This window comes from Cinclus cinclus, chromosome 1 (genome assembly GCF_963662255.1).
Source record: "Cinclus cinclus chromosome 1, bCinCin1.1, whole genome shotgun sequence".
NCBI classification, from domain to species: Eukaryota; Metazoa; Chordata; class Aves; order Passeriformes; family Cinclidae; genus Cinclus; species Cinclus cinclus.
Genome location: NC_085046.1, coordinates 55,390,090 through 55,415,582, shown reverse-complemented (window position 1 = coordinate 55,415,582; position 25,493 = coordinate 55,390,090). Strand labels below are relative to the sequence as shown.

At 36.9% G+C, this 25,493-nt stretch overlaps 1 protein-coding gene across 5 annotated transcripts in view; it reads right to left on the bottom strand.

Annotated features, from left to right (window-relative positions):
* The window catches only part of VPS41 (VPS41 subunit of HOPS complex), a 113,346-nt gene that overhangs the window by 32,271 nt on the left and 55,582 nt on the right, over positions 1-25,493 (bottom strand). For all 5 annotated transcript variants that reach the window (XR_009933420.1, XR_009933419.1, XM_062498173.1 and 2 more), the window contains 6 exons: positions 16,389-16,508; positions 12,843-12,989; positions 11,572-11,638; positions 4,939-5,036; positions 2,439-2,568; positions 607-722 (listed from right to left, as the gene is read on the bottom strand). Coding sequence is in view for 3 of the 5 variants with exons in the window: in XM_062498173.1 (XP_062354157.1) it covers positions 607-722; positions 2,439-2,568; positions 4,939-5,036; positions 11,572-11,638; positions 12,843-12,989; positions 16,389-16,508 (678 nt within the window). In the remaining 2 variants the exon portion in view is untranslated. The remainder of the gene's footprint in view (positions 1-606; positions 723-2,438; positions 2,569-4,938; positions 5,037-11,571; positions 11,639-12,842; positions 12,990-16,388; positions 16,509-25,493) is intronic.

Below are 25,493 nucleotides of genomic sequence, written 5' to 3'. Positions count from 1 at the left end.
GGAAGATTTTATTAGTATTGTTTTAGGTGTTTAGATATACATACTCAAACACAAATATTTACACAACCAAACACTGAGCTATTTTTTTCCAAGAGAGCTGTATACCCATGTCTTTTAATATTGGATCAGCTTCACTGTGAGCAACACTACTTTCAGCATGCACAGCTACAGTTCGAGCCCAGTGTTTTTCTTTTAAAAGCACAGCTCATTAAATAGTTAATATTATAGTATATTTATAAATAGTTTGTATATATATAAGTAGTTAATATTATAGCATTGTTAAATCTTCTAATGTTCTAAAGCCAAAACTCAGCTCTAATAATTTTCAGTGTTAGCTAATACATTTCATGACTGATGATGAGAGCAGTATTTTCAGCATCTAATTCAGCTACCTCACTTGGGTGAAGTTCTGGTTAGTTGTTTCAATAGTGAGACTAACTGTGTAAGAGATGGAGGGATGTATAGTTAACTCCCATCCTTTTACAAGAATTTAGTCAGTGACTGTAGGAACAGAAACTGTCCAATCCAAATGACCTAGTAAAGTCCATTGCCCTACTCCAATTTCCAAAAAGGAAAGTCTGAGGGAAAGAATGATGTTAAAATTACTTCGTATTTCTTCTTTTCAAGAAGCCAGTCAATATGGTCATCTTGGTCCCGCTCTTTAGCCACAACCACATCTCTTGGGCTGATGATATAAAAGAGTGATTCACCTTCCGAATACTCTGCAAATGCATACACAGTTTTATTATTATTATATTTTCTTTAAGTAAAGTTCTGCTTTTTAGTACACCCTTGAGGGGAATTTACAAGGAGGAGATGCAAGGAAGACAGCAAAGCTACTCCTGCAGAACACACTAGTTTGGACACTGTATTCTCCAATAAATTAAAACTGGTCTAAATGGCAAAGTATCTTTCAAAAAACCACTACAGCTTATTGCAAATTCTGATTCATCCACTATGTGTTAACTTTATGATGGTTTAGAACCCATTATTATACTTTTAGAAGACTATTATACTACATAGCCTGCAATAAACTCATCCTTCCCATCAAGGTCAAGGCCATCAAAAGCATAAATGATAGATGCCATAACCCCTGGGGACACAGCACATCATTACATCAATGCATTTGCAATGCTGCAAGTTAAGGCTATATGTATAATGCATTTTCTTATACCATAAACCTTTATTTTTGAGTAAGTTCAAAGAAAAAGTACTAAAAGGTCAAATCAAATGCAGAAGATGACTGTTCTGTATAGTTATCATTTGGACAGAACCATGAAGAAACACCAATACTTTGCAGGTACCGAATAGAAAACCACACACTGTCCAGATCAGTTTCTATGAACACATACAAATACACTCCTGAAGTGATAAGCAATTCACAAAATAATGCTAGTCTTAAAGTCATACAAAACATCTAGATTTTTCAGGTAAACTAGAATATTCATAAAGCATAAAAATACAGCTGTGGACATTCCAAATGCTTTGGAAGATGTATAAAGAAACCCCAATTCTACTGATAGCAGCATCAATGTTTTTGAGGTCAGGAGGAGACATACTATATTTCTAGTGGCTTAAGGGCACAGATGTACACGAAGAGATTTGCCAAGCCTATGATTTGAAGCATGCTGCCAGAGGAGAGACTCAAAATTCAGATTCATGGATTTTAAAAGCCAGAAGAAACACTTCTGTACAACACATGCTACATTGCTACATAATCGTCACCAAGGAATTCTGCATCAGCCTTGCCATGCATTTTTCTGAGCTACAACATATAGATGAGAAAACTATGCTATCTTTAAAAGACAGCATATATATTGTGCCAGGGCTTAATGTTCCTTCCTGTTACATAATTAAACCTATCTTCAAGGTGGAACTTGCCAAAATCCAGTTCCTATTTACTCCATTTCACCATTTGAGGTCTGTAATATCACTGGCAGCCTTGTCTGTACAGGGAAGCCAAATATCAGTGTGCCCCCTTTTTAAGCTGACTCATGTACATATTACTGCTGAAATGATACTTATTCAGTCTTTCCCTCTAAAGCAGCTTTCCCAGACATTGTAGCACTCGTTTCATTATTCCTGAAGCCCTCTGTGTAAAAAGAGCTCCTGTGGATAACATGTTGAATAAATCTCCATCAAAGATATTGCCTTCCACAATACTGGACATTACATGAGATATATACTTCTGCCTTCTCCAGTATGTCTGACCTAATAGATGGCATTAAAAATCATGATGTTTAAATACACACATTTGTTTTCTTTTATGTGACTGGTTCTTGTGGATTTCCACACTATACTTCAGTGTCATAAGCAGTTACAGCTATTCAAGGAGATGACAAAAAAGGATATAAAAATGAAAAAGAAGGCTAACTACACCCAAATATTTTTTTAAGCAAGGTATGAAAATAAAACAGAACAATATTGAGAACACCTACCTAAATGATAATCACGACATTCATTTTCCTGAAATCCTCGCACTGTTAGTGCATCAGAAGAGATCTCTTCACAGGACTCAGGGAGGGGTTGTACAATGTCGAGTCTAGGCCTTGCACAACATTCCACTTCCTAGAAAAATGACATCTTAGCTGTTTCCTAAGCACATGATTTACCTTAGCCATACCAACTGGTGGTCTTCTACAAAGAAGGCTGAAATTCAACAGCTGCAAATATCATAAATATCCAGTGCTTTGCACTGGGTACTCAGCTGCAAATCATCCGAAGTTGCAAAGCTGTGCTCCACAGAGTAATTGCATCTGGAACTCAAAGGAAAGTTACTCTAAGTAATCCAAGTTACTCTTGGATTGCTTCCCTTGAAGAGATCAGTGTGGAGGAGGGGGGTATAGCCAAGACATAGGTTCAATCCTACCCCTGAGTTTGCTCATTACTTTTCTGCTCCTGATCACAGAAGTTTTCAAAGCTATCACAGATGACTATCAAATTGCTTCATTCAACTAGCAACAGAACAGTTTAGAACCCATACCCAGCTGGGCTCATGCCCTGAAGGGAGCTCTATGAATCAAATATATTCCAGTATTAAAATGATTTTTTTTTTAAGCTGGTGTTTGATTTTAAGCAGCCAGCAGCAGCAGGGAAAAATTAATCTGAGAATAATACAAAAACTTTGCTGTTCTGATGAACTTAAGAGTAAAATGAACTTTCAAGTGCAATGTAGGTGGTTATGGTGGAGATGACATCACTGATTTTCACCTTCTGTCCAAGTGAAACTGCTGTCTTCAACTGGTTGCATTTTTAATTAAGTCAAGGTCCAAGACAATCCTATATTTTCTACTTCAGGCTGTGAATTATAGCAAAATACAGAATAAAAGAGCAAGGACATATAGAAAGTGGATTTAAACAGTTCTAACCTACCCATTTTGAAGTAGCACCATTTGTGTCTTTTCTCAATGTAACTGTTCCATGAAAAAAAAAGCCCAAACCAAAAAACTTTTCAAAGCAAGTTCAATTGTGATCTAATTTGTAAAAAGTAAGAAGCTGTCATGTGCAAGCTGTGAAATCAAGTCTAGGAAGACCAGTGTTCCTTGTAACTAAGGGACATTTGTAGTGTGCAGTAATTCTGCTGCAGCTCAAGCAGTTTGGGCTGCACACTAACAAGACAAGTGAGCTGAGACACTAACAAAGGAGTTCCCATCACAACAGGACGTAGATGCACCATCAGAGACAACTGTACTTCTGCTCCTTCTACAGCTACACAGAGAACTGGGAAGTTAGTGAAGTCCAGCACTTGGAGTTTTTTTAAAAGGCTAATTAAAAGCAAATATGTGAAAAAAACCTTCTTCCTATTTTTAATTATCATTATATCACCTGAAACTCCCTTTTCATCTTTCTCTCCTAAAGCAATTAAAATGACTTTAACCTTTAGCAGTCACTACCTCATTTACACTAGCTCCTGTCCTGTACTACGTTTTTATTAACAGTGGCTTTCCAATTTACTTGCTCCCTAGCATTTCAACCCACCTTCTCCCCCTTTCTTACCCCATTTGTCTGCTTTCCTGTCTTTCACTTACTCTTCCCACACTGGAGGACTACTGCGCTGACTTTTTTGGGAAAACATTGGTGTGACATTATTTTTCTCCTTCACATCCTGACGTAGAACCTCGCTGATTTCAGAAGGCTGAGCATCTGTTTGAACCTACAGCATTTCATTGCCTAGCAACTTGTGCACCCAGTTTCTTAAGGTTACTATGGTGATGGCTGTCTAACGCAGACATGCTTATCAAAGAGATGATCAAGAGCATCTGCCGTTCTCACACTGCAGCTTCAAGGATTTCCTCCGCTGCCTTGCCTTTTATTTGGCAATATGAAATCAATGTCAGAGACAGACACGGCATTTGTCCACGCACAGGAAAAATGGCTGATATGAATTCTAATTTCTACCTATCCACGCATGGATCTGGGTGTACAAAACTAAAGATCTTAGAAGAAATGGAGACAGTGATGCCAGTCACTCACAATCATTCATTCCACCCCACAGTGACTCTAATTGCTTGAGTTGATCAACTTCACTACTCTCATTTCTTTTGAGATGCAGTGTCAGCAAGCTCCTCCTATGGGTAAACAAGATTCTTTATTTCTTCTGGTGTGGAAACATCAGGAAGAAAGAGCGAAAAGGAGAGAAAAAGGCAGGGTGTGGGGGAAGAAAGTAAGGAAAAAGGAACAAGAAGGGCTAGCTAGAGACCTTCACTGTGCTCTGCAAGAAACAAAGGAATCCAAACATGATTTCTGAAAGGTAAGCACATTAGTCTTCCACATCACCTCCACTGACCTTGTTTTATGGATCAGAGACATTTCAAGCAATGTTTGCTACCAGAAGACTACAAATTTTTTCTCAGGTAATCATATTAGTATGATTAGTTTAAGGCCCATCTCACAGGCCAAATTAAAGTTGTGAAGAACCTCCGAGAGAAAAAAACCTACCGTTTTTTCAGAGATCTCCTTCACATATGAAAGTATAACAAGCTGGTCACAGATAGGTGCAAGTCCACTGATGTAGAATTCGGTGTCAAACTGGAAAACTGAAATACAGGAAAGAAAAACAGACTTAAAACTTACCTAAGAAAAACTCACTGATTTTCAGAGTCGAAAAACAACATACAGCATTGCTTCAGAGAACTGAAGACTTGACACATATAACAAACTCAGAGTTTTCTCAGTCGGATCAGATGAAATTTAACAGATTAAATTACATTAAAGCTTCCAAAAAGAAATGTTTGTGCTCCAGGATATGCTAGACATGAAACACTTGAAATGAAGGTGCAGTCTGATTTTCGGTAATTACATCAAAAAAGGAAGAAAACAAAAATCAAACTCAATAAAACATGCAATATGCAGTACAACTTTATTGGTTTGTGTATTCACAGTAAGTTCACATGGCCATAAGAGAATTGCACCTGCTACAACTATTTTTCTAATATTTTTTTTTCTAAAAGGAAAACACAAAGATCATTATTTACTTATCACCACTTTAAACATCACAGAATAATTTACAGATAGACTTATTACAAAGAAAACTGAGTTCACAGTATCTTTTCTTGTTCATAAAACTAAAAACATAGTTTCCTAAAATTGGTCTTGAAATCGAGGTAGCTGCATGAGACTTCTTTCAAGAAAGAAAAACAGAGGATTCAAAAAAAAAGACTTAATAGATGAGACCTCTGTTACAGAAACAGCTATTTAATTTAGGCTGCTGGATTTACAATACATCCCTTTTTTGTGAGCTCTTCTCTAATGGAGACAAAAACAAGAATCATCCAAATGTTCACATTAGCAAGCCTTGTAACTATAAGCTTTTAAAAAAGCACCAGATACTTCATTATTTTCTCCCGAACATGGTTTTAGGAGAATCTAAGCGTAAGTGGGAAACAAAACGTTTCCTTCCATACTTTTTAGCACATTACACTACACACATATATATATATATATATATACACACACATATATTTACTAAAACTTACAATTATTTTAGCGAGGCAAACAGAAAATATAGCAAAATGACATTACAAATAAAGATAATTTTCTTTAGCAATGATAATAAGAAAGAACAGGAGAAATAACTGTCCTCCCACAAAAGGAGAAAAAATACAATGGAACAGTATATATTTAAAACCTGTCTCTCAATGAATAAGGAAGTACTGTTTTTCTTTTAATGACTGCTGACACTTTGGCATCACTGAAGTACCACACTACAACTCAAGGGCAGAACACTCAGTCCATTCACAGAAAAGAAGTTCACATTTGTAACCACGTACATAATTATCTTGTTCTAGCCTACAAGACTGATGAGCTTACTTTGACTGTGTCACAGGTTGCTCTCAGTGATGCTTTCAAACAAATCAGTTCAAAAGCAACTACGTATCTTATTGCCAGTTTGGCATTTTACAATAATATGGAAGGCAGGAGGAAAAACATGGAAAAGAAAAATCAAAGAGAAATCCATACTATCAAAGGAACTCTGAATTCAGCTTCATAGCAAGGCCAAGAGATGGCTCTCAAAGGCACGTAAAATACTGTGGTCTGTATTTGAAGATGAAAACAGCATGGTGAATTATAATTTATAATGATTATAGATACAGCTTTAAAATCCATGTGTGTTTCTTTGTCTTATACTAGAACATTAGCCCCTTTGCCAGTGAAAATCCTTTTAATGCCCAATGTAATGGTGTATTTAAGATCAAGCAGAAATATTGATCTGTGAAACAAAAATAAACAAACAAAAATCACCACTTCAAGTTTTGTTTTTGAATAGAGTTTAGTTTCCTTGGTTTCACTATCAGCTTTCTCTGAGCTCATCTTTCTCAAGAGGCGTTATTGAAACACAATGCTCCAGCTCTGCTGCTACAGCCTTGAACAAAGACTAACTGGCATAGACAGTGCTTCTTGACCTGATAAAAACCTTTGATGCTGCTAATCAAAAAAGTCTTACTGAAAAAAGAAGATGGAAGTTATAGCTGCACAGAACAATAATAGGTTAAATTGACTTAATCTCTGGACACTGTGTTGTGATCAAGAGGGAAAAGAAATCCAACATAAAGGCAATGCAGAAATGCTGCTAATTTGAAAAGGATCCAAAATTATTAAAACAAATGTAGTATTGAAGTAAATAGAAATGACTGAGGTATGGCCATGTGTCATACACGTTTATGCCTGTCATAAGAGAAGACAGAAGACAGGCTGACAGTGGATCTACTCCATGTTCAACATCTATGTACAGATGTCAAACAAATTACCAGGAAGCAAAATGAAGAAACATGTAAATTTTTTTTGCTGCTCATTAAATGAAATGTCTGAAATACATCAAATTACACAAATGAAACAATATATGTTACATTATTTATCTAAACTGTATAAAACCATTCTCTGGGATTTCAAGAACCACACGTATGCAACACGTTGAAACTAAAAAGGGTCTATTTTGTTTATTCAAACCTCTAAAAGCAGCCCCTGCTTTACTACAGCAGATTTTAAAGACTAAAACTTTGGTTACAGTCAGAGGTTTTTACCTCTGATTTCAACTAAAACACTGGTGGTGGAGATACCATCTTGAGAACACTTAAGGGTGTGCTGCACTGTGAACTATAAAATTGAATAGGAATTTTGCAGATTTTTTTAGTGTGCTAGGTAATTTATGCAAACCAAAACAGAATACGACATGGCAAGCTATTATCTTGTGCATGGAGTTGCACTTGATGTAAAATGTAACTTTTTTTCCCCAACAGTATGTGAATTCAGTTCTAACTAGAGGACAAGAAAAGGCTCCACAGAAGTATCACTTAAACTTCAAAGCTCATGTTCCGAAAAACTTTTTTTCCACTGAACTGAGAAAACTTCATTAACCAACAGAGGAAATATTCAGTCTTGAAGAACCTTGGGGCTTAGAAATTCTGAGATTTGATGACAAAGAAGTCAAAACCATGAAGAATTTTTTGACTCACTTTATGAAGAAGTTTATAAACAATAGGTTTGGCTTGTGACGAAACAGATGAACAAAAATGTAAGTAGAATCAACTATATAACTAGGTTTGTTTTTTTTTTTTTTTTCTTTTTGACTTCTCAGAGTAAAGCAGACTTGCTTCAATGAAATGTTTGCATGAATCACCTTATGAAGTAAATTTCCTGATCATCACATTCATCAATTAAGCCTTACATTTTTTCTATATAAAGAGAAATAAATTGGTACATTAGATCCCATTAATCTCACTTTACAAACAAGAAAATAAATATTCCCACGTATTCAGATTGAAATGTGCACTCTAAATGTATGATGCTATTGAGACTGCAATTTGCCATGCAGGTGTGAAGCTACTCCCATGTAAAACATACAGATGAGTAGTTACAAGCATAGCCTTGAAACATGCAATTTTTAAACCAGGAATCTGCTTTGTGGGAAATTTGGTAGAATGCAAAGGGAGACAAGTATTCAAGAGACTGCCGGGCTGGTACCTGGAATTTAGCTGAGATTCCTCAGATAAAATCTGGACAAAAATAAATGGAATAGAAATTCTCTAATCAACTTGAAGTCTTTTACATACTTTCAGTGTTTATCTCCAATTTTTGCTATCATTAACAACCAAGTAACTGAGGCAGAGATTAAGTACTTCTCCATAGAAGTATATAAAATCCTGACAAGGCCAAGGAAGACTAGATTACCTACTTTCCTTTGAAAAGGCACTACATTAATTAAAAAGTCTAATTAGTTATTTAGCAACCAGCCTTCTCACGGGTTCCAGTTGAGGAAGTGCTCCCTGTTCAGACCAGAAGCTGTGCAGCATTACAGCTTTTGTACATGCTTCAGGAGTGAGCACAGAGGTCAAACACTCTTTAAGAAGGATCACAATGGCATTTAGTCCACGTTAAGCCTGTAATTCAATACCAATACTTTCTAATCAATATACTACTTCACAGCAGTAGCTGACAGAGCTAAACTGATAGGATCTGCTCAGCTAACATACGTTTAAACCTAAATAGAAACACTCACTACTTGGAGTTTATCTTTGACACTGAATGAAGGCTCACAGAGGTAATGAACTGTAGGAAAAACAAAAGCAAGATTACTGAAGAAAAGCACCAGTAATATGCTGAAAGATGTAAATAAAATTAGCAATGCCACATGGATGTCAGTGCATGAGACCTGTATAATTAATCTATTTTCTCTTACAGGTAATCACAGCATTATCTTCTTTAAGATAAGACAGCTAGAACAGTTAAGTGGTGTAACTTTTGCACATTATGGGGTTTATCGTGACAGCAGATACTGTTATTATTTCACACCTTAGAATAAGTATAGCTAAGAGACAGAAACAGAAGAGGAGGAGGTGCTTTGTTAAACAGGATCCTATGCACCTAACTTGCAATGCAGGAAATACCGTTTCCTAATTCACTGGGCTGCAAAGTACTGAAGTAACATTTATTATCTTCTAACGCCATCACAGTTATCTATGATACCACCATGGAACACAGGGGCCCTCAGAATGGCTCTAAAACAGCATAAACCTGAAACTGTTGGCACATGATGAAACACTATTTTATCATAGACCCCATATGTATTACTCTGATGACCAAAGAAGCAACTATGATGTTTCCTGCTTCACTTCTGGATTTCTTTCCACGTGAAAAATTGCAAAAGTAGGGAGAAAAAAAAATAAAAAACACCACACCACTGAACATGACAAAAGTAATTCTCTGTTAAGGGTTTCATTTCTCGTAAGTCTATTGACAAGATCTTATGAGTCAAAATATCTGAAGGGTACTCTGTTGTCCTTGCTTTGAAGGATGATATTCTCGCCTTGTATAAATTCTTTACTTTATGCAAGTATATCAACTTATGCATCCACTCTGGATATTAGTGATCTTGCAAAAACAAACTATACTGGTTGCATGTCTGATATAAAATCAGACCTTCCAGCTATGCCTTTGAAAAATACTGTTGAAATAAAATTGAAATAGATGTTATGGCATGACATACTGCAGTTAAGAAGACCTTCTATGTGACTATATGAAAGACTATTAATTTATACTGAGACTTGAACAAACAATGGCTCTCTCTTTTCCCTCTCAATATTCCCAAGTTCTAGGGTGCTGTGAACAGCATTTGGTAGAGCAATTTCAGTTCTTTGACCTGAAACCAGAAAATAAAATCTCAAGCACATCATTAGCAGGTTAAGTGAGAAAAAATACCAGACCTACTTAGAATACAGAGAAAACCTCAAGCCAGAAATTTTAAGATGAAGAAGTTACTTCCACAAAAATCTTTATCCTTCATGTCTGCACCTAAATAGCCAGATGACAGCTTTTTCTGCTTTTTTTTAATCAAGTTCCAATAGACAGTCACCTAAGACTAGCACCATCCATATAAACACATTACAGCTGAAATAGAAGTTACCTCTGTTCACTTGTCAGTATGTGACCAAACCCCTTTAGTTATTTTCTAAAAGCTACTTACAGGTACAGAAAATATTATATACAAAATCTGAGGCTAAAACTCATGACCAAACTTTTCCTTGATAAAATTATTTCAAATATCCTAGAATTCTGCAGTTAAATAGTCTGTTTGGACTATGTGATCCTAAACAACAAACAGCTTTCAGGTCTCAGTTAATTCTCAGGCACGCCACCAATCTCTCAGTACCCAGATTCCCTGCAGAGCTTAAAAAGTCTGGCTGATTTTCAGAAGGTATTTTAGAATAGTCCTTCCCTGAAATCAGAAAAGAGAGCATACATACACCTATCGCATGGACCATTCCAAACTGACATTATTCAGGGTCTTGCTTGAACACCCTATCTACAACCTCAAGTTACTACAGTCAAGGGAGCACCAAAAGCTTACAAACTGTTGCTTACTCTGGTCTGCTAAGTCAGAGGCCTGTTTATCTTCCCAGCACTATCTGTTCTTAGATACTTACTTTCCCCAGCAGATACTTCTGGGGACAGTTGTGACTTTGTTTTCATCCCTTCCAAATTTTTCTTTGAATACAACTTTACTTAATACACACATTTTGTCAAGAACTTTGCAATAATTAGCAATAATAAAAATTTATTCACATCAGATTAGCTAGAAAAATAAGAAAACAAATGAAAATAGAAAATTCAGAAGCCACGACAGGAAACAAAAATAAATTAAAATCAATTTCCTAGCACTACACCAGAGATTTTATGGGGAAAAAAAAAAGAGAAAAATGTTACGAGTAGTGTAGTCAAACAACATATAATCAAATAAAGCAGTATCTATTTTCTCTTTACTACCATACTGACCATCAATCACTTAACCAAGATGAAAATTCAAACTCTCCAAAGGAATCTGTATGAAGGGAAAGTTAAATCATTCACTGTTTATGCAAGTATCTCTGATTTTACGTGATCACAGAACTTAAGGCTCTGTATAAAAAAACTCTCACACCCATATAAGAGGGCATTATGACAACCTCAGCAACTAAAAATGAGGACACATTTATGTCACAACTACATGTTGCCTCCAAAGTGTAAGAGTTTCATTCAGGCTAGGATGTAAAAGACCTCTAAAGCTTTTTAAAAAGGAGTGTGCTCATACAACCATACCTATTTCCACATAGCGGTTTGGAAGGTCACGCATCTCACTGGCTTGCCGTTCTTTTACTGAGCAAATCTAGGGAGCAAGAGATTTGAATTGTTACAACAACAATTCCTAAAACAATACTAAATTTGACTCAATAAGAAAAGGAATTTGTGGGAATTCCCGGACGTGTATTTCTTTATTTTGAAAAACACAAGCTGTGAAACAGCAATGATGCATCAGTAAAGAAAACCACACAGAAAACTTGTGGCTGTAGCTCACGGCCTTATAAATATGCTGGGAGAGAAGAGAACCACATAAGAGAAATGTGAAAGTATGTGCCCGCTATGGTTTCTTCATAGGAGCATTTATATATGAGTTTGGTTTTGGTGTCTTCTCACACTTTGTGTCTCATTACCTTTCAAGATACCTTATTCTTATTCAGTAAGTTTACTTACTCCAGTAAAGCTCCTCCCAGTTACAGGAGGGGAGTATGTACATACAAAGAAATGCAAATAACCAAATGTTGGGAAGCACACACATATAGAAGGGGGAAGACAGATGCCAAACTTAGGACAAACCTCCTCATTTATAAAACTCTAAGCTTAACACTTCAAAAGCTTTTTACATGTCACCTACCTCACTTTACCCTCCCTTTCCATCTACTCCTATCAGGCACTTTTAATTTCCCACTGTGCAGTGATGCAGCAGTCTGTTATTAGAAAACAGCTAACAGGCTTGTAACAAACTCATGTCAGGTGCTGGTCTGAGCAAATATAATCAGTCTGCACCAAACAAGTCTGAAGTGCCAGTTTCCTGTTGAAAGATAAAAAAACCCTAAGCAGTCTGTCCTTCCACCCACCCGTTTTTTTTTCCCCATGGTTGACCAAAATCATGCGCCTGTTTCAGCAGCTGCAACCTCCTCAGCCCCCAAAGCAATCCCCTCCAAAAATACCTAATGGTAAGTTGTTCTTCCTTAATGCTAATCAAAAGAAATAAATTCAACAGCACACTAAAAGCTTTCAAAAGACGAAATCTCTCCAAGGCACAGAGGAGTGAAATGTCCCTGAGGATTACATTCACTCTATGCTCTCATACAGAGATCTGTCTGACCACTGGGTGCCTATCACTCCTCCTCCTCCTGAGGGTCAGTCCAATGACATTTCTAAGGCAGCAAGAGTTCTGAACACTGGTCAAACCAAATTCCATTTTTTTCGATTGTCTTTACTTTTCAGAAACAATCCTCTGTTTGTCTGTGATAACAGCAAGCATTTATTACAAAGACAGGTAATTGCACCTTTACTGAATTTCCCCAGCCAATAATCAGTGTTAAATTATCCTTCCAGCAAAGGCTGCAGGGATACATATCTGGGCGAAGGCTTATGTCATCTCGAGGCACGTTGGTAATTCTTTGCTTGGAGATCATGTCAAGTATCTTCACGCCCTGAAAGTTTAAAAACAAGAGAACTTTATTCAGTATGACAAACTCCTACTCACCATTTTGTATGCTAGGGCAGTCAGAGCAGTTTATAGCATACATTTCAGAGCAGGGCTGAGCGTGCCAACAGAAAACTGTTGATACAAAAACCCATCTGATGCAAGAGGTGACAAAAGGAGTAAAGGGATCCGAGTAATTTAGAAGTTTTAAATTCACATGTCAAATAATAATAAGTGAATGAGTGACCAACTAGCAATTCCACTCATGAACCAGTATGGCTTATTGGGCTGGTGTTACTCCTGGAGAAATAAAAAGAATCCCAGCTTTTTCACAACAGCCTCTGCAGAGACACAGAAATTTCCACCTTGGAAAAACACCAGCTCATTAAGTTAAAATAATTAAATCTCAAGATACGCATTTCAACTCCTCTATAAAAACAGAAAAGCAAGCACATTTAAACAATGCTTGGTTTTGTATGCTGCAATTTTTTTACTCTCTCCTCAGGAAATCTCCTAAACTAATAGAACACGAAGTTAAAAACCAGGAAGATTAAAGTCATTTGAGAGACAGAGGAAAAAAAGAACCAATAATTAGAATTTTCTGTGTCATTTAGACAAGGTAAGCTATAACCTTTCCAGTAGCAAAATGGAGATTAAATTCATGTTAAGTAATGACTTGTTCTTGGTAATTTAAAACAAAAGTCTCTCAGTATTTCAGCAGGGACTTCTTTCCTGCCCACAGAGCTTAGAGAGTGAGTCTTCAAATCACAGAAAAGGGGATGGAGAAGACCTTGAAAGGTCAGCATCCATGATGCCATGCCATGTTAGGATTTTCCTAGTGGCAAAACTGATTTAAAAGAATCCCCTGCCTATTTCTGTTCCCTACATTGTGAATTTCTATGTCCCCAGCTGTACAAATACACAGATACAACTGTTAAAAACTCATGGATGGTCATGGTCTAAGCCAGGTTTTGACTTTTTTTTAAATCACAAGGAACAGGAAGTGGTACGAGGGTGGGTGAAGGGATTTTTTTCAGTGATCTTTGTCACTGAAGAACTGTGAACATGGAACACACTTCTACTGGCATCTCATCAGCTGCAGACATCAAGGTTTCAAAAACAAACAAACAAACAAACAAACAACAACTTACACACAGCATCTGCAATGTACAGAGGCCAGATCTCTAGGTAACATAAACAAGGATCTTATCCTTCGTGTTTTCTAGGCTCATCTGATAAAATTTTTAATCTTGCTTGACTTACATTTTAATAAAGTTGCTTTTTATAAATCTTACTACTTTGTCTCCAAGGATGATTTTCAGTGACCCGTTATCACACCTTCTGTTTTTTTAGATGGCAGCAAATCTTATATGGGATAGACGAACTCCTGTTTAAAGTGGTTTTCAAAGTAAAAGTGTAGGATCCTCTTTGATTATAACTCTTGAGAGACAGCTGTTTAATATAATAAGTTTACTTGCTTAGCATGAGTAGCTGGATCTTTCTGAAGTCTTAGGTAGTAAGATGTGAACTTAGACCTAGATATGCTTTTGGCTGGTAATTAATTATTAATTAATTTTCTTTTTATTAGCTCATAGAGTGCTCAGTTATGGATTTACTGTAAGAATAATGTTGATGACTCACTGATGTTTTAGTTGTTGCTATGTAATTTCCCATGCTCTGCTTGTGAGCAGGAGCACAAGAAGTGAGCAAAGAGTCAAAAGGGGCCCCTCTTGGCTCCTTGGAGCTGCCCACTGTAAAAGGACTCCAGTCTCTGAAGTTAAAGTCTGGGGTGGCGTGTATGTGACTTCTTGAATGCTGTGAGAATGCTCCAAGAGTGGCTTCTCCTCTAACAGGTATGCCATTTGCATCATGAACTGAAAGGACTGCCACAGTGAACTTCCTACCATGAAGGAGCTAAAACCCTGTCCAATGGGAGTCCAGCAGCATTTGGCTGGACAATTCTAAGGATTTGTCCCTCAGACGTCTCAGTTTGCAAAACTTGCACTATTAGCCATGAAGGAAGGAGAAAAGGGTATAGCAGCAAACATGGGGTACCTATGCATCTGAAAAGCAGAACCAGACCTTGCCTAAATATAAAAACTAGGTAGCCGTGCACACACAGTAAGAAGCAAGGCTATAAATATTTTCTCTGATTTGGGAAAAAAAAACTGAAAAACCGTAATGCAAAAATCTTGCTAGAGAATGGAGTTAAAAAAGTTAAAGGGGAAGGGAAAGGGCAATAACCAAATATATTAATCTTTTGGAGGGCAAGTGTCATTTCATTTTTCTTTGAAAGATAGGCCCTGACCATGGCTTTTTGTCTCTGACAGATGGCTCTCAATGTTTTATTAGTATTCTGTGTTCTGAAGTGGCACATCATCTCTAGGGATAGCTCTCATCCTATCCATCCTAGGATACCTAGGATATGTATTTTAATTGTATGGATCTGAAAAGAAGAAATCCTTCAAAAAACCTAATGGTATGTCAATCAAGCCCTCAATGAAGTTTCCGTTCGAATAGATTTATCAAAGGGAAGTAAATAAACAAAGGTCCACCTCTAAAAATTTCATATCCAACTGGTTTTGAAAGATAAAAAAGAACAATTTTAAAGTTTCAAAATATTTTAATAAGTGCCTCCCTTTAGGATGGAAAAACAATAGAAGAAAAAAAAGGTAGTGTTTCAGAAGTACTTTCACCACATTTAAAAAAATACTTCGGATTTTAGATACGATACACACTTAAAAACATATCCCTTCAAAACAGAAGCTGGACCCATCAATTAAATATATAGTGATAGGTGAAATGTAACACTTAGAATGAATGCAATGGTTTCCTTCAAAATTACACTTAGAACAAAAGGGCCTATTTTCTCCTAAGTCTTACTTTTTCTAGTGGCCTAGCTAAATGAGAAATTATTACTGCACTTTTTTATAATCTGCAACATTGAAAGTGCATATGACAATGTCATTTCAGTACAAATTACAAAACCCGGACAGTTAATTTTTTTTTCAGGGGGTGGAAGTGAGTGGAGATGTTCTATTATTTATACAGAGAAGAATTACATTGGCATTCTTTTCTCAGTTTGCTTCAATAAATTGCACAAATCAAAATTCTAATTAATAATAGTGTACATTAGTGACGACCACAGTAGTATGTAGAGCTACTTTCCTAATTTCTTCAGAAATGGCAATCATATTGGAGAGCCCTGACTAGCCAGCAGAGAACAACACAAGAAATTTCAACAAAGAAATGACATACAGACCACTATCCTTCAGTGACTTTTCTACTCCATTCTACAAATGCATGTTTTTTCAACTAAATATTCTGGCAATTAGCATTGAAAAATTCCAGTAATCAGTGTAACACAGATATTTTTGTTAATGTAATGGAGGTGAAAAATACTTACCATATTATTAGCCCAAGCAATTAAGTGCCCTCTCCATTTTACATTTCTTATATTGCCTTCCCCTTCATGTAAAACTGAAGGCTTCCATCTGTTCATCCAGCCTCTTTCATATAACAGCAACTGTAAAGAAGTGCAACAATAAATATTTCTGTGACACAGTGCTGTATGCAGACATGGAAGTTATTTTTTCTTAATTATCCCTTACTCTTTTTGGATTTAAGTACAATGAAATACATTGTATCACAATGTATTTCGTATCACAAAACAAAAGCAAATACAATCAATATACATCGAGCATCTTGTATATTACAGAATTCCTCTTGAATTTAGTACTAGTAACAAGAAGGCCTTTCATCAAGTTTCTCCAAACAACAGTAAGTATAATTACTTACCTCTTTAAGATAAAGAAATTAATTTATTTCAGAACCTAAACAGCATTAGTGACAAAACTTCAGAAAATTGGTAAAGAAACCAGGTCATCTCACTGACCTTGAGATCCACAAATCTTTTCATAGGTTCCTTCCCGCAAAAAAAACCCCAGGTAGTCAAAGAAAATTAAAAAATCTCCAAGCTTGTGACCTTTTGGTTGCCTCCATGTGGAACTACACAGCCTTCCACAGGGGTCTAGAGATGCTGTGTTTTAGTCCCACTTGTGCAAACTGCACTATACCACAACCAGCCTGCACTATACCACAAGTGCTGCTGATTGTAAAACTTGTGTGATTGGTAATCTCATGTTCCGCAACTAAAGAAGGTATGTTAGAATATCTAAATGCATAAGACATGCTATGAGATGCTTTTCATCAGCAAAGAAGAACTCAACTACATGCAGAAAGTCTGCACAGAAAGACAGGCCACATCAGTTGGTTGGAGCATGGTGTTAATAATGCCAAATTTGCAGGTTCGATCCATTAATGGGACATTCATTTAGAAGTTGTGGGTCCCTTCCAAATCAGAATATTCTGATTCTGTATCGTCGTGGTAGAGACGGATGCAGTGACACAATACAACGCTCTGTGCTCGTGTGGCAACAGCCAACTTTTACTGAGTGCTGTTCCCCTTACAGGGTTTTGAAAGCCCGTGTGGTCAGTCCTGATCAGCTGAATTAGTTGCAACCCGGCTAACTGGCCAAGAGCTGCCCATGTCCCCAGCAGCCTTGACCTGCTCCCCAAGGGCCCAGACCGGTCAACTTACATAATTAAGGTAGTTATATAATTAGTTATATATCAGTTAAAAATATAATTAGGATTATTTATAACTGTGAGGCCCCCAAGCCAGCTGTTAGCCACCACACTGCATATCTCATTAAGTTACTCAATAGGATTACAGAGAATCACTCTCAGATGCAAAGAGCAGCACTTGGAGGGATACCTAAGTAAGAAGCTGAAGTGTCTACAGAGATCATACTCCTGCCAACTTTTGTATGAGTACACCCACATACAAACGTTTTCACAACCTGAACCCAAGCTCACACCTCACACTGGAAGGTGTGAAATAGTCGCCTGCAAGGATTTCTACCATGCTAAAACCCAAATGGAGTACTCTTCTTGCTAATATTTCCTATCAAAGATCCAGCTGTATGCACTTTTTTATATATGGTTTCCCACCACTTGTATTTGGATAAATACATCAAGTGCTAGGACACTAGTTGTTTAAAATAAGATCTTTTAGCAAAATACGAGATTTTAACAGCAATTATCAGATTACCTCTTTCCTATAGCCACCAGATGGCACCAGAAGACAAGTATTTTGTCCAAGAGTTTAACGCAAGCACTAGGTAGGGTAATCTATTGAGAAATTTTTGTGCGAATTGCACTGCAGACATCAAACTTTTAATTCCACCAAAGTGATTTTTTGTCCTTTACATAGGTCAGATGAAGGCCCAACTTTTAGAGAGCATAGATTTTTTTCCCCCCCATGTGAAATGCTACTGAGTAACTCTCACAGAACATGTTATTATACAGTTACCAGGCCTGGCAAGCCATTGAAAGCAGTGTAACATCTACGTCCCTAAGTCAGTGCTATGTGGAGGGATTTCCATTAGAAGAGTGGTAGATAGATTGCAAGCACAGGAGCAGCCCTCAGTCCAAATGATCTCCACTCAGATGATACAGATGTCATGAAAAACTAAGTGCTGTGCTGATCCAGACTTGAAAATTACTTTTTCTCCTAGTTTACTAACACCTAAGGAGAAGCTGGACAGGGGAAGAACTGCTGCTTGGATACTTCTTTCAATACCATCCAGTAAAGACAGCGGCAAAATACATCGTATTTGCATTGAGACTTACAGGACGAAGCTCCTGAAACTGATGTGGCTGATGTGAAAGGTTAAACCTAGCTGATGTCAATTGTATTAATTGTACTTGGAACTTTTTCTGCTGAAAATTGTGACTGAACTGTGATTTACATTAATTTATTATATTCAAGATCCAGAGCAAACTTGGTATGACACTTTGCATATTTTTTGTTATTCATGGTTTGTGAACATCACGCTTTTTTTGCTACTCTTGAGTAACAAAATGCAAGGAAAAGTAAGTGATCTGAGAAAGAACTCAGAACATAATGATGAGAGAAGATAATTTGAAAAATCCTGCTTCCGTCTATGCTCAACCTAAGAACACAAACTCTCAGACCAAGGCAGTAGAAGACAACAAGCTGGTATCACCTGTAATAAGGACGGAAAGGGAATCTGAATCACTGAAACACCCCATCATTCCCTGTTTCAGATCAGCAACTGAAATAGGTCTAACACTAAGGTCAAAGGCCACTCCACACTGAGGCTTCAAAAAAACCCAAAATCCAAAATCTAAAAATATGCTTAATTAGGTTATCTTCAGTACAATTATCTGCGTGCTATTGATATACATACCCATATAAATAAATGTGATTTATTTATTTATTTATTTATTTATTTATTATTTCTTAGAGCAATGACACCTGGGAATTGAATTTGTGAACCCAGAACTTTCCTATGTGTTTTGGAACTGTTGTCTACTGAAGGCATCTCTCTCAAAATAAACAGCCTAATTTCTTTCTTAGTTTTCCTTTCTGTCTCCACATTGAAATGTTGATCATAACAAAAAAAGTAATTTAAAACTTCAAAATACTTGTAAGAAGAAATTCACAGTTTCTGGAGGGGTTCTTCCTACCACCTCCCCCTCTTTTTGATAGGGGAAAGATATTTTAGGACTTTATTTGCCACAAATCCTATATTATGGTAGTCAGCATTCACAGTACTTATATTTCAACAGAAGCCAAAATCCCACTTTCTTGGCTTCTCTGCAATAGAATTTGTTTTCCCCATTTTTCACTTGCTCTCATAAAACTTTCTAGTCCTTTGTTACATACAATACAGTTGTACTTAGAACACTCTTCCAGTGTGTCTTGCATGCACTTCGGTTTGGTAATACCACTAAAATAAAATAACCTTTAGCTTCAACATCCCTACCTACACTGCTTCATAGTACATTGCAGTCTTCTGTTAGCTCACTAATTATTTTGTGAGTCTTCTTAACTGCTTATGATTGTTCACCAGATGATTAAGAAAAATGATATATTGAAATGTGTGAGACAAGAGGATGAAGGACACTTTTTTGTTTTAAAACTAAGTGGATATGTTTCTCTTGGATTAGTGAATACATCTCTTCATATCTTTCACTAACAGGAGATCAACCTACACCAAAAAGAGCTCAAAATTCTCTTTTAGAGTGCATTCACTGAAGAGAATAGATGAGTGCTTGGACTTAATGGAGCCTGTCATGCAATTAGCATTAACACTAATTACATGTAATCCCAGTCTTAAACTATGTACAGGAATTCCCAATCCTCTGAACATAAAGGTGAATAATTGCAACTTTGGTAGTATCAAAATGGTGAAGTAATTCAATTTAATTTATTCTCACTACCCATTAGTAGCTTCAATATATTGAAAAAAAGGATGGCTGTTCTTACAGAAATTTCAAAGGAAACACACTTTTAATGATGCCCAGCATCACTACTTTTTTTCAACATCACCCCTTCTATGTAAAGGTTTGAAGAACTTTTAGTGAAGAGAAAAAATAAAAAGGCTTAAGACTTCAATTTGTAACTGGAAAGCCACTTTCCCATTCCCTATTGCAGAACTGTTGGATTAGTTTTTATTTCACAAAATAAAAATTAGGGAAGAAGTCCCTGAAATTTCCTAGTCCTGTTCTTTGAGTGTGAAGATGAGCCTACCTGTGGCATTTGTCCTGTGCTTTGGCACCTCTGTCACCACTTCCACCTCAGCTAGGCAAGACCACGAAAATCTAAAATCCTATTTCCATGGTTACAAGTGATAACTACAGCCATTTATTGTTTTCAGCATAAAACCAATATTTACAGGCACAGCCAAGATTAACAGCTACCAGAGACTAACACAAAACAGCACGCTGCATGAAGACTTACTGCTTAATAGTTCATCCCTAGGCAAACATAGAGCAACAATAAAAAAATATACTTTGTATTTGAAACAGAAGATGGACTGGATGAGCTCAAACAAGGCAGAGAATAATGTAAGCCTCAAGCTTTCAGCTGAAGACGAGCTTTCAAGATTTCGTCACAAAATGTTGTCTAAGGAGCTGGGGTATGAACAGAGAGGAGGGCAGCAAGTGCAGTCAAGGGAAATCAAGCAAGGAGGCAGAGGCAGACAGCAGCATCGGGAGGTGTGCGATGGCAACAGTGAGAGATGAAACTGGAGCTACTGTTCTAGTGCATGGATGGGTAAGATGGAAATTTTGAGATGTTTAATACAAACAAATGCCACAGGACTTTTATTAGGCTTCACTTTTAATAACTCAACTGCCACATTCCAGCTGTTGCCTATTCACAAAGAGCTACAGAATTAACACCTTGAAAAGCAAATCCTGCAGTCTTCCAGACATAGAGACACATTTCATATGCTTAGATCCTCTTTGCTTACCACCTCAGGCAATGAAAAAAAGGGTTCTACACACACATTTGTAAAACACACAACTATAGATTACAAGCACATAGGACTGTGATCCATTTGCTTTACACAAACCAAATTTATTACAGCACAAGGAGATTTTTTGTTTTAGCGATAAAGAAGAAATGCATATCCAAATACCCATAAAGAAGAAACGTAAGCAAAAAAAAGAAAAGAAAAAAAAGCTTATTAAGCAAACAGGACATACTACATATCAAAGTCTCCTCTGCTCAATAATATGTGATCTATCTGGGCATTATACATTGCAGCAGGGAAATCACAGACCAGTTTATTGTGGTTTGCTTGCTGCTACAGTTTGTTTCCTACTTTTGGTAAATTATCCAATGCATGGACAGAAATTGCCACAGTATTTACTCCTTCTTCACTTAAATCAGACCTTTGAGTATTTACTGAGTGACATTTTATAGCTTACAAAGCAATATGCCTTTCTTGTCTGGTACTCTTCTAGCCAACATAATGCCAAACAGCTGACTATCTGCTTTCTAAAAATGGACTGTGCTGCAAGCAGCATCCTGACAATTCAATAATTTGTCGAAGTAGTTCAGTCATTATGAAGTACATATCACAGGGATCAGAGGTAAGGTCATCTACTTACCACACAAAGTGCAACTGCTGACACTAAAAAGCAACAAGTCAGAAAAAAAGTATCTGAGACATTCCTTGGCAGACTTGATTTTAACATACAAATTCCGCTACCCCTAACAGCAGTCACAGATCCCCAAGAATGCTATTTCTCTTCCCATTTGTGCACTGTTTGCAATCACCATCCTTTCTCTGTGTATGCTGTTGATCCACTTGGAGTGGAAAGGAATTTAAATTGTCTTGTTTTGCATTTCAGGCAAGAGTTAGCATGGGTCCAGCATTCTGAAACTGATAACAGTTTTGTTTTTGTTGTTTTTTTAATAAGAAATTTGCCCCAGGTAACACTAAGTTATCTCTGCTTTTATAAAAGACAAAGGAAAAAGAGTCTAATATTTAAACACAAGCACTGATACGTTTAAATGTTAATTTTGGGAGGATAAAACATGATCAGACACATCTGTATTTGAAAATTAGTTCTTACAGTTTATCTTCTGCAGCAGAAGAAACACAGACTATTAAAAATGTTTTTATATATATTTCTAACTTATATATATATATATATATATATATATATATAAGCCCATGAATATACTATGTAGATACAGAGAGATGAGACTGTTGATAGTCACGGGGTAAATCTGCAGTTTTATTTTGGTTCTCTAGCCCTCAAAATATTTCAGACTTGATATGCAAATCAATACTTATTATATAAAATACATGTCCTAGGCAAATGAGGAGACCCAAACCTTTATGATATGGAATATTCTACTCCTATACTTCAGAATATATTTGCTTAATTTGCGCTGGGTCCCCACTACCATGCTAGTTAGAGAAGACTCAAAAAACCCCTTCATTAGCAGACATTCAGCAGAATGACACTATCACTTCAGAGAACTCACTCTCCTCAGAGTTTCATTACAAAAGCCTTTGAGTCTAGTTACTGACGTTAACAGGGATGATGTCTCTGCCAAGAGAGGAATCTCAACTTGTCCTGCTCTCCTGAAGTTATCGTTACATAAGTCACAGTAGCTGATACCTTGACTTTGGAATGGGAATAATCTTCAGTCTTCTTTCTTTGTTAGTTCTGTCTGTTTAACCCTCATGACATCATAGATACTAGGACTTCACAAAAACATTCATTTAGTTGATGTATTGGGAAAGACCAGCACTCTAAGAGTTAAATCAAGAACACCTTGTTTTCAGCTTTACCACCCTCATTTAGTTGACTTTCACCCTGTTATTTTTTGAGATTAGACCCTTTTTTAAATGGTAGAAGGTTATGGCCTTCAATAGCACATTATTTGTCTTTTCCCTTGCTTTGAAGCTCTATTGTCTGCTCAGGATAGAAATGCCCTGTTATTTACAATATACAGTATTATTATTTCAGGGTTACCATGATGCTGTGGTGCTGTGGTTAATTGCAGAGATGAGGAGGGGTATAGGGAGGCATCTCCTTTCAGTACAGTACCTATTGCTTCTCACTGCAACAGTGTCAATTTCCACAGTACCTGTATTATTTCTAGGCACAGACAATATTAATTCACTTAGGAAAAGGAGTGAAATAAGCTTTACCAACCCAAAATATCATCTCAAGCTTAACAGAAGTTCTTTTATTTTAAAAACTACTGCTTTAATAAGCAAATAATTTAATTAGTTCATAATACGTTTTAGAGAAAAGCTTCTCTACATGCCTACTTAAGCAAAGTTAAGCAACCATATAAACACTTGCACAGGAGAGTTAAGCTTACAACAATTCACAATGATTACCCCTGTTACCCCAGGGAGCACTGCTCTTAAGTCAGCTTTAGGTCGGGCTGAGCTCCTAAGACATAGCAAATCCCAGCATTACACAGCAGTTCACCCAAGTTCCAGACATCCACCTGTGCAGGGAACTGAGGACCTGCACTGTGCACCCCTGACGCACGTCACAGGGCTTTTTTCCCTCCTTCTGTCTCTTGAACATTTTCAGGATGCCCTGAGTGGATCTTTCAACTGAAAAATGTATTTTTTACACATTTTATATTGTTATGAAGAATACTTTTCTAAAAACATAAAGGAGAAGCAAACAAAAAACCCCTCTCAACTTTAAAAAATATGTCTTATTACATATACACGCCTTATGCTTATAGACATTATGTCACCATTCCCAGAAAGCAAAAACAAAGACAGACCCAGCAAGCCTTTGGATTGAGAGTTCACAGGATACATACTGTGTTTTTTTAATGCACCTCAGGCAAGGAGCATAGCATGAGAGCTTTAAGCAAAGCTTTTCTTTTAAGTTTGATCCAAAATGAAGACACCCTTACTGTTACCCTTACTTTGGTGTGCATGAGGACAACAGGCAACATGCTTCCCACCACTGCCAGCTATCAGGGATGAATTCACTGTGTACGTGCAAAGGCTAGAAATGCACAGACCTCAGGATCCACAGGAGGACCTCTCCCCATCACTGAAGGAGCTCACCTTGGTTGCTTAAATTTGCTAAGTAGGCACAATCCCCAGACACAAGGAGAGAGCAGTGAGGTCCACAGCCTGAGCCTGTATGCTTCAGCCTGCTTCTCCTCACTCTTGTGTTCAGCTTCCTGTTGCCTGCTGTGTCCATGCTACACTTTGGCTTTATAGTTAAGGAGAGGTGTAAATGCTCAGAAAAAAAAAAAAAAAAAGAGTGGTTTTATTAGTAGGTGGAACTTAGCTTCCTGAATTTTCAAAAGGCATTTTTTGGTGGCTTTTATAAAAGTATGTAAGCTCCTTTTGGAGAAAAGAAGGGGAAAGGTTTCTACCACAAGGCTAGAGGTTATATTTGTTGGTTTTCTGTACCAATAAAATCAAATTACAGGTGTCAAGGGACATTTGTTTAAATGTTAAATATCTTATGTTAAGATGTCAATTAAACTTTTTCTGAGGAGGAAAGTTCCTCAGCAAAGCATGAATGTATTAAGAATGAGTATACCATTCCCCAGAGGACAGAATATAAAACAACCTGTCAAGTAATCAAAGATAACCAAAGAGAATGTGTTAACTCCCTGATGTTTTTTTCTGTTCGGCATCAGGTGAATGCAAGATCTTCTACCACCTGACCGAGCCCTGTTCTATTAATTCCTTGCTTCTCTCTTCCCATGCCCCTTTTATCAGCACTAAAAAGCTTCACAAACTGGTGGCTGACATAGAGAGACACTGACTGTGCATTATTTTAAGAACAACACCAACTTCTACCAGCTAGAAAAAGCTGTCAAGCATACATGCCACTTAAACAAATAAAGCACAGCTATGCTTTGAAACATATTGAACTGTTAATGAAAATTAAGATGTATTCAGCACTCAAAGCCTGTAGTTCTTACATGCTGGTAAGAGAGAAATGGCATTTGGTTTGATGCATCTGTGAGGATTGTTCATCCTTAATTCATAAGAGAAGGCAACTGAAAATTCCATGAATTCAAGAAACTGTTCCAAATAAAATTTTGTATTTTCACTGAAAATATGCAATGTAGGACCTGGAAACAGCTGCAATCTGGAAGTCAGAATTGTATCCTACACTA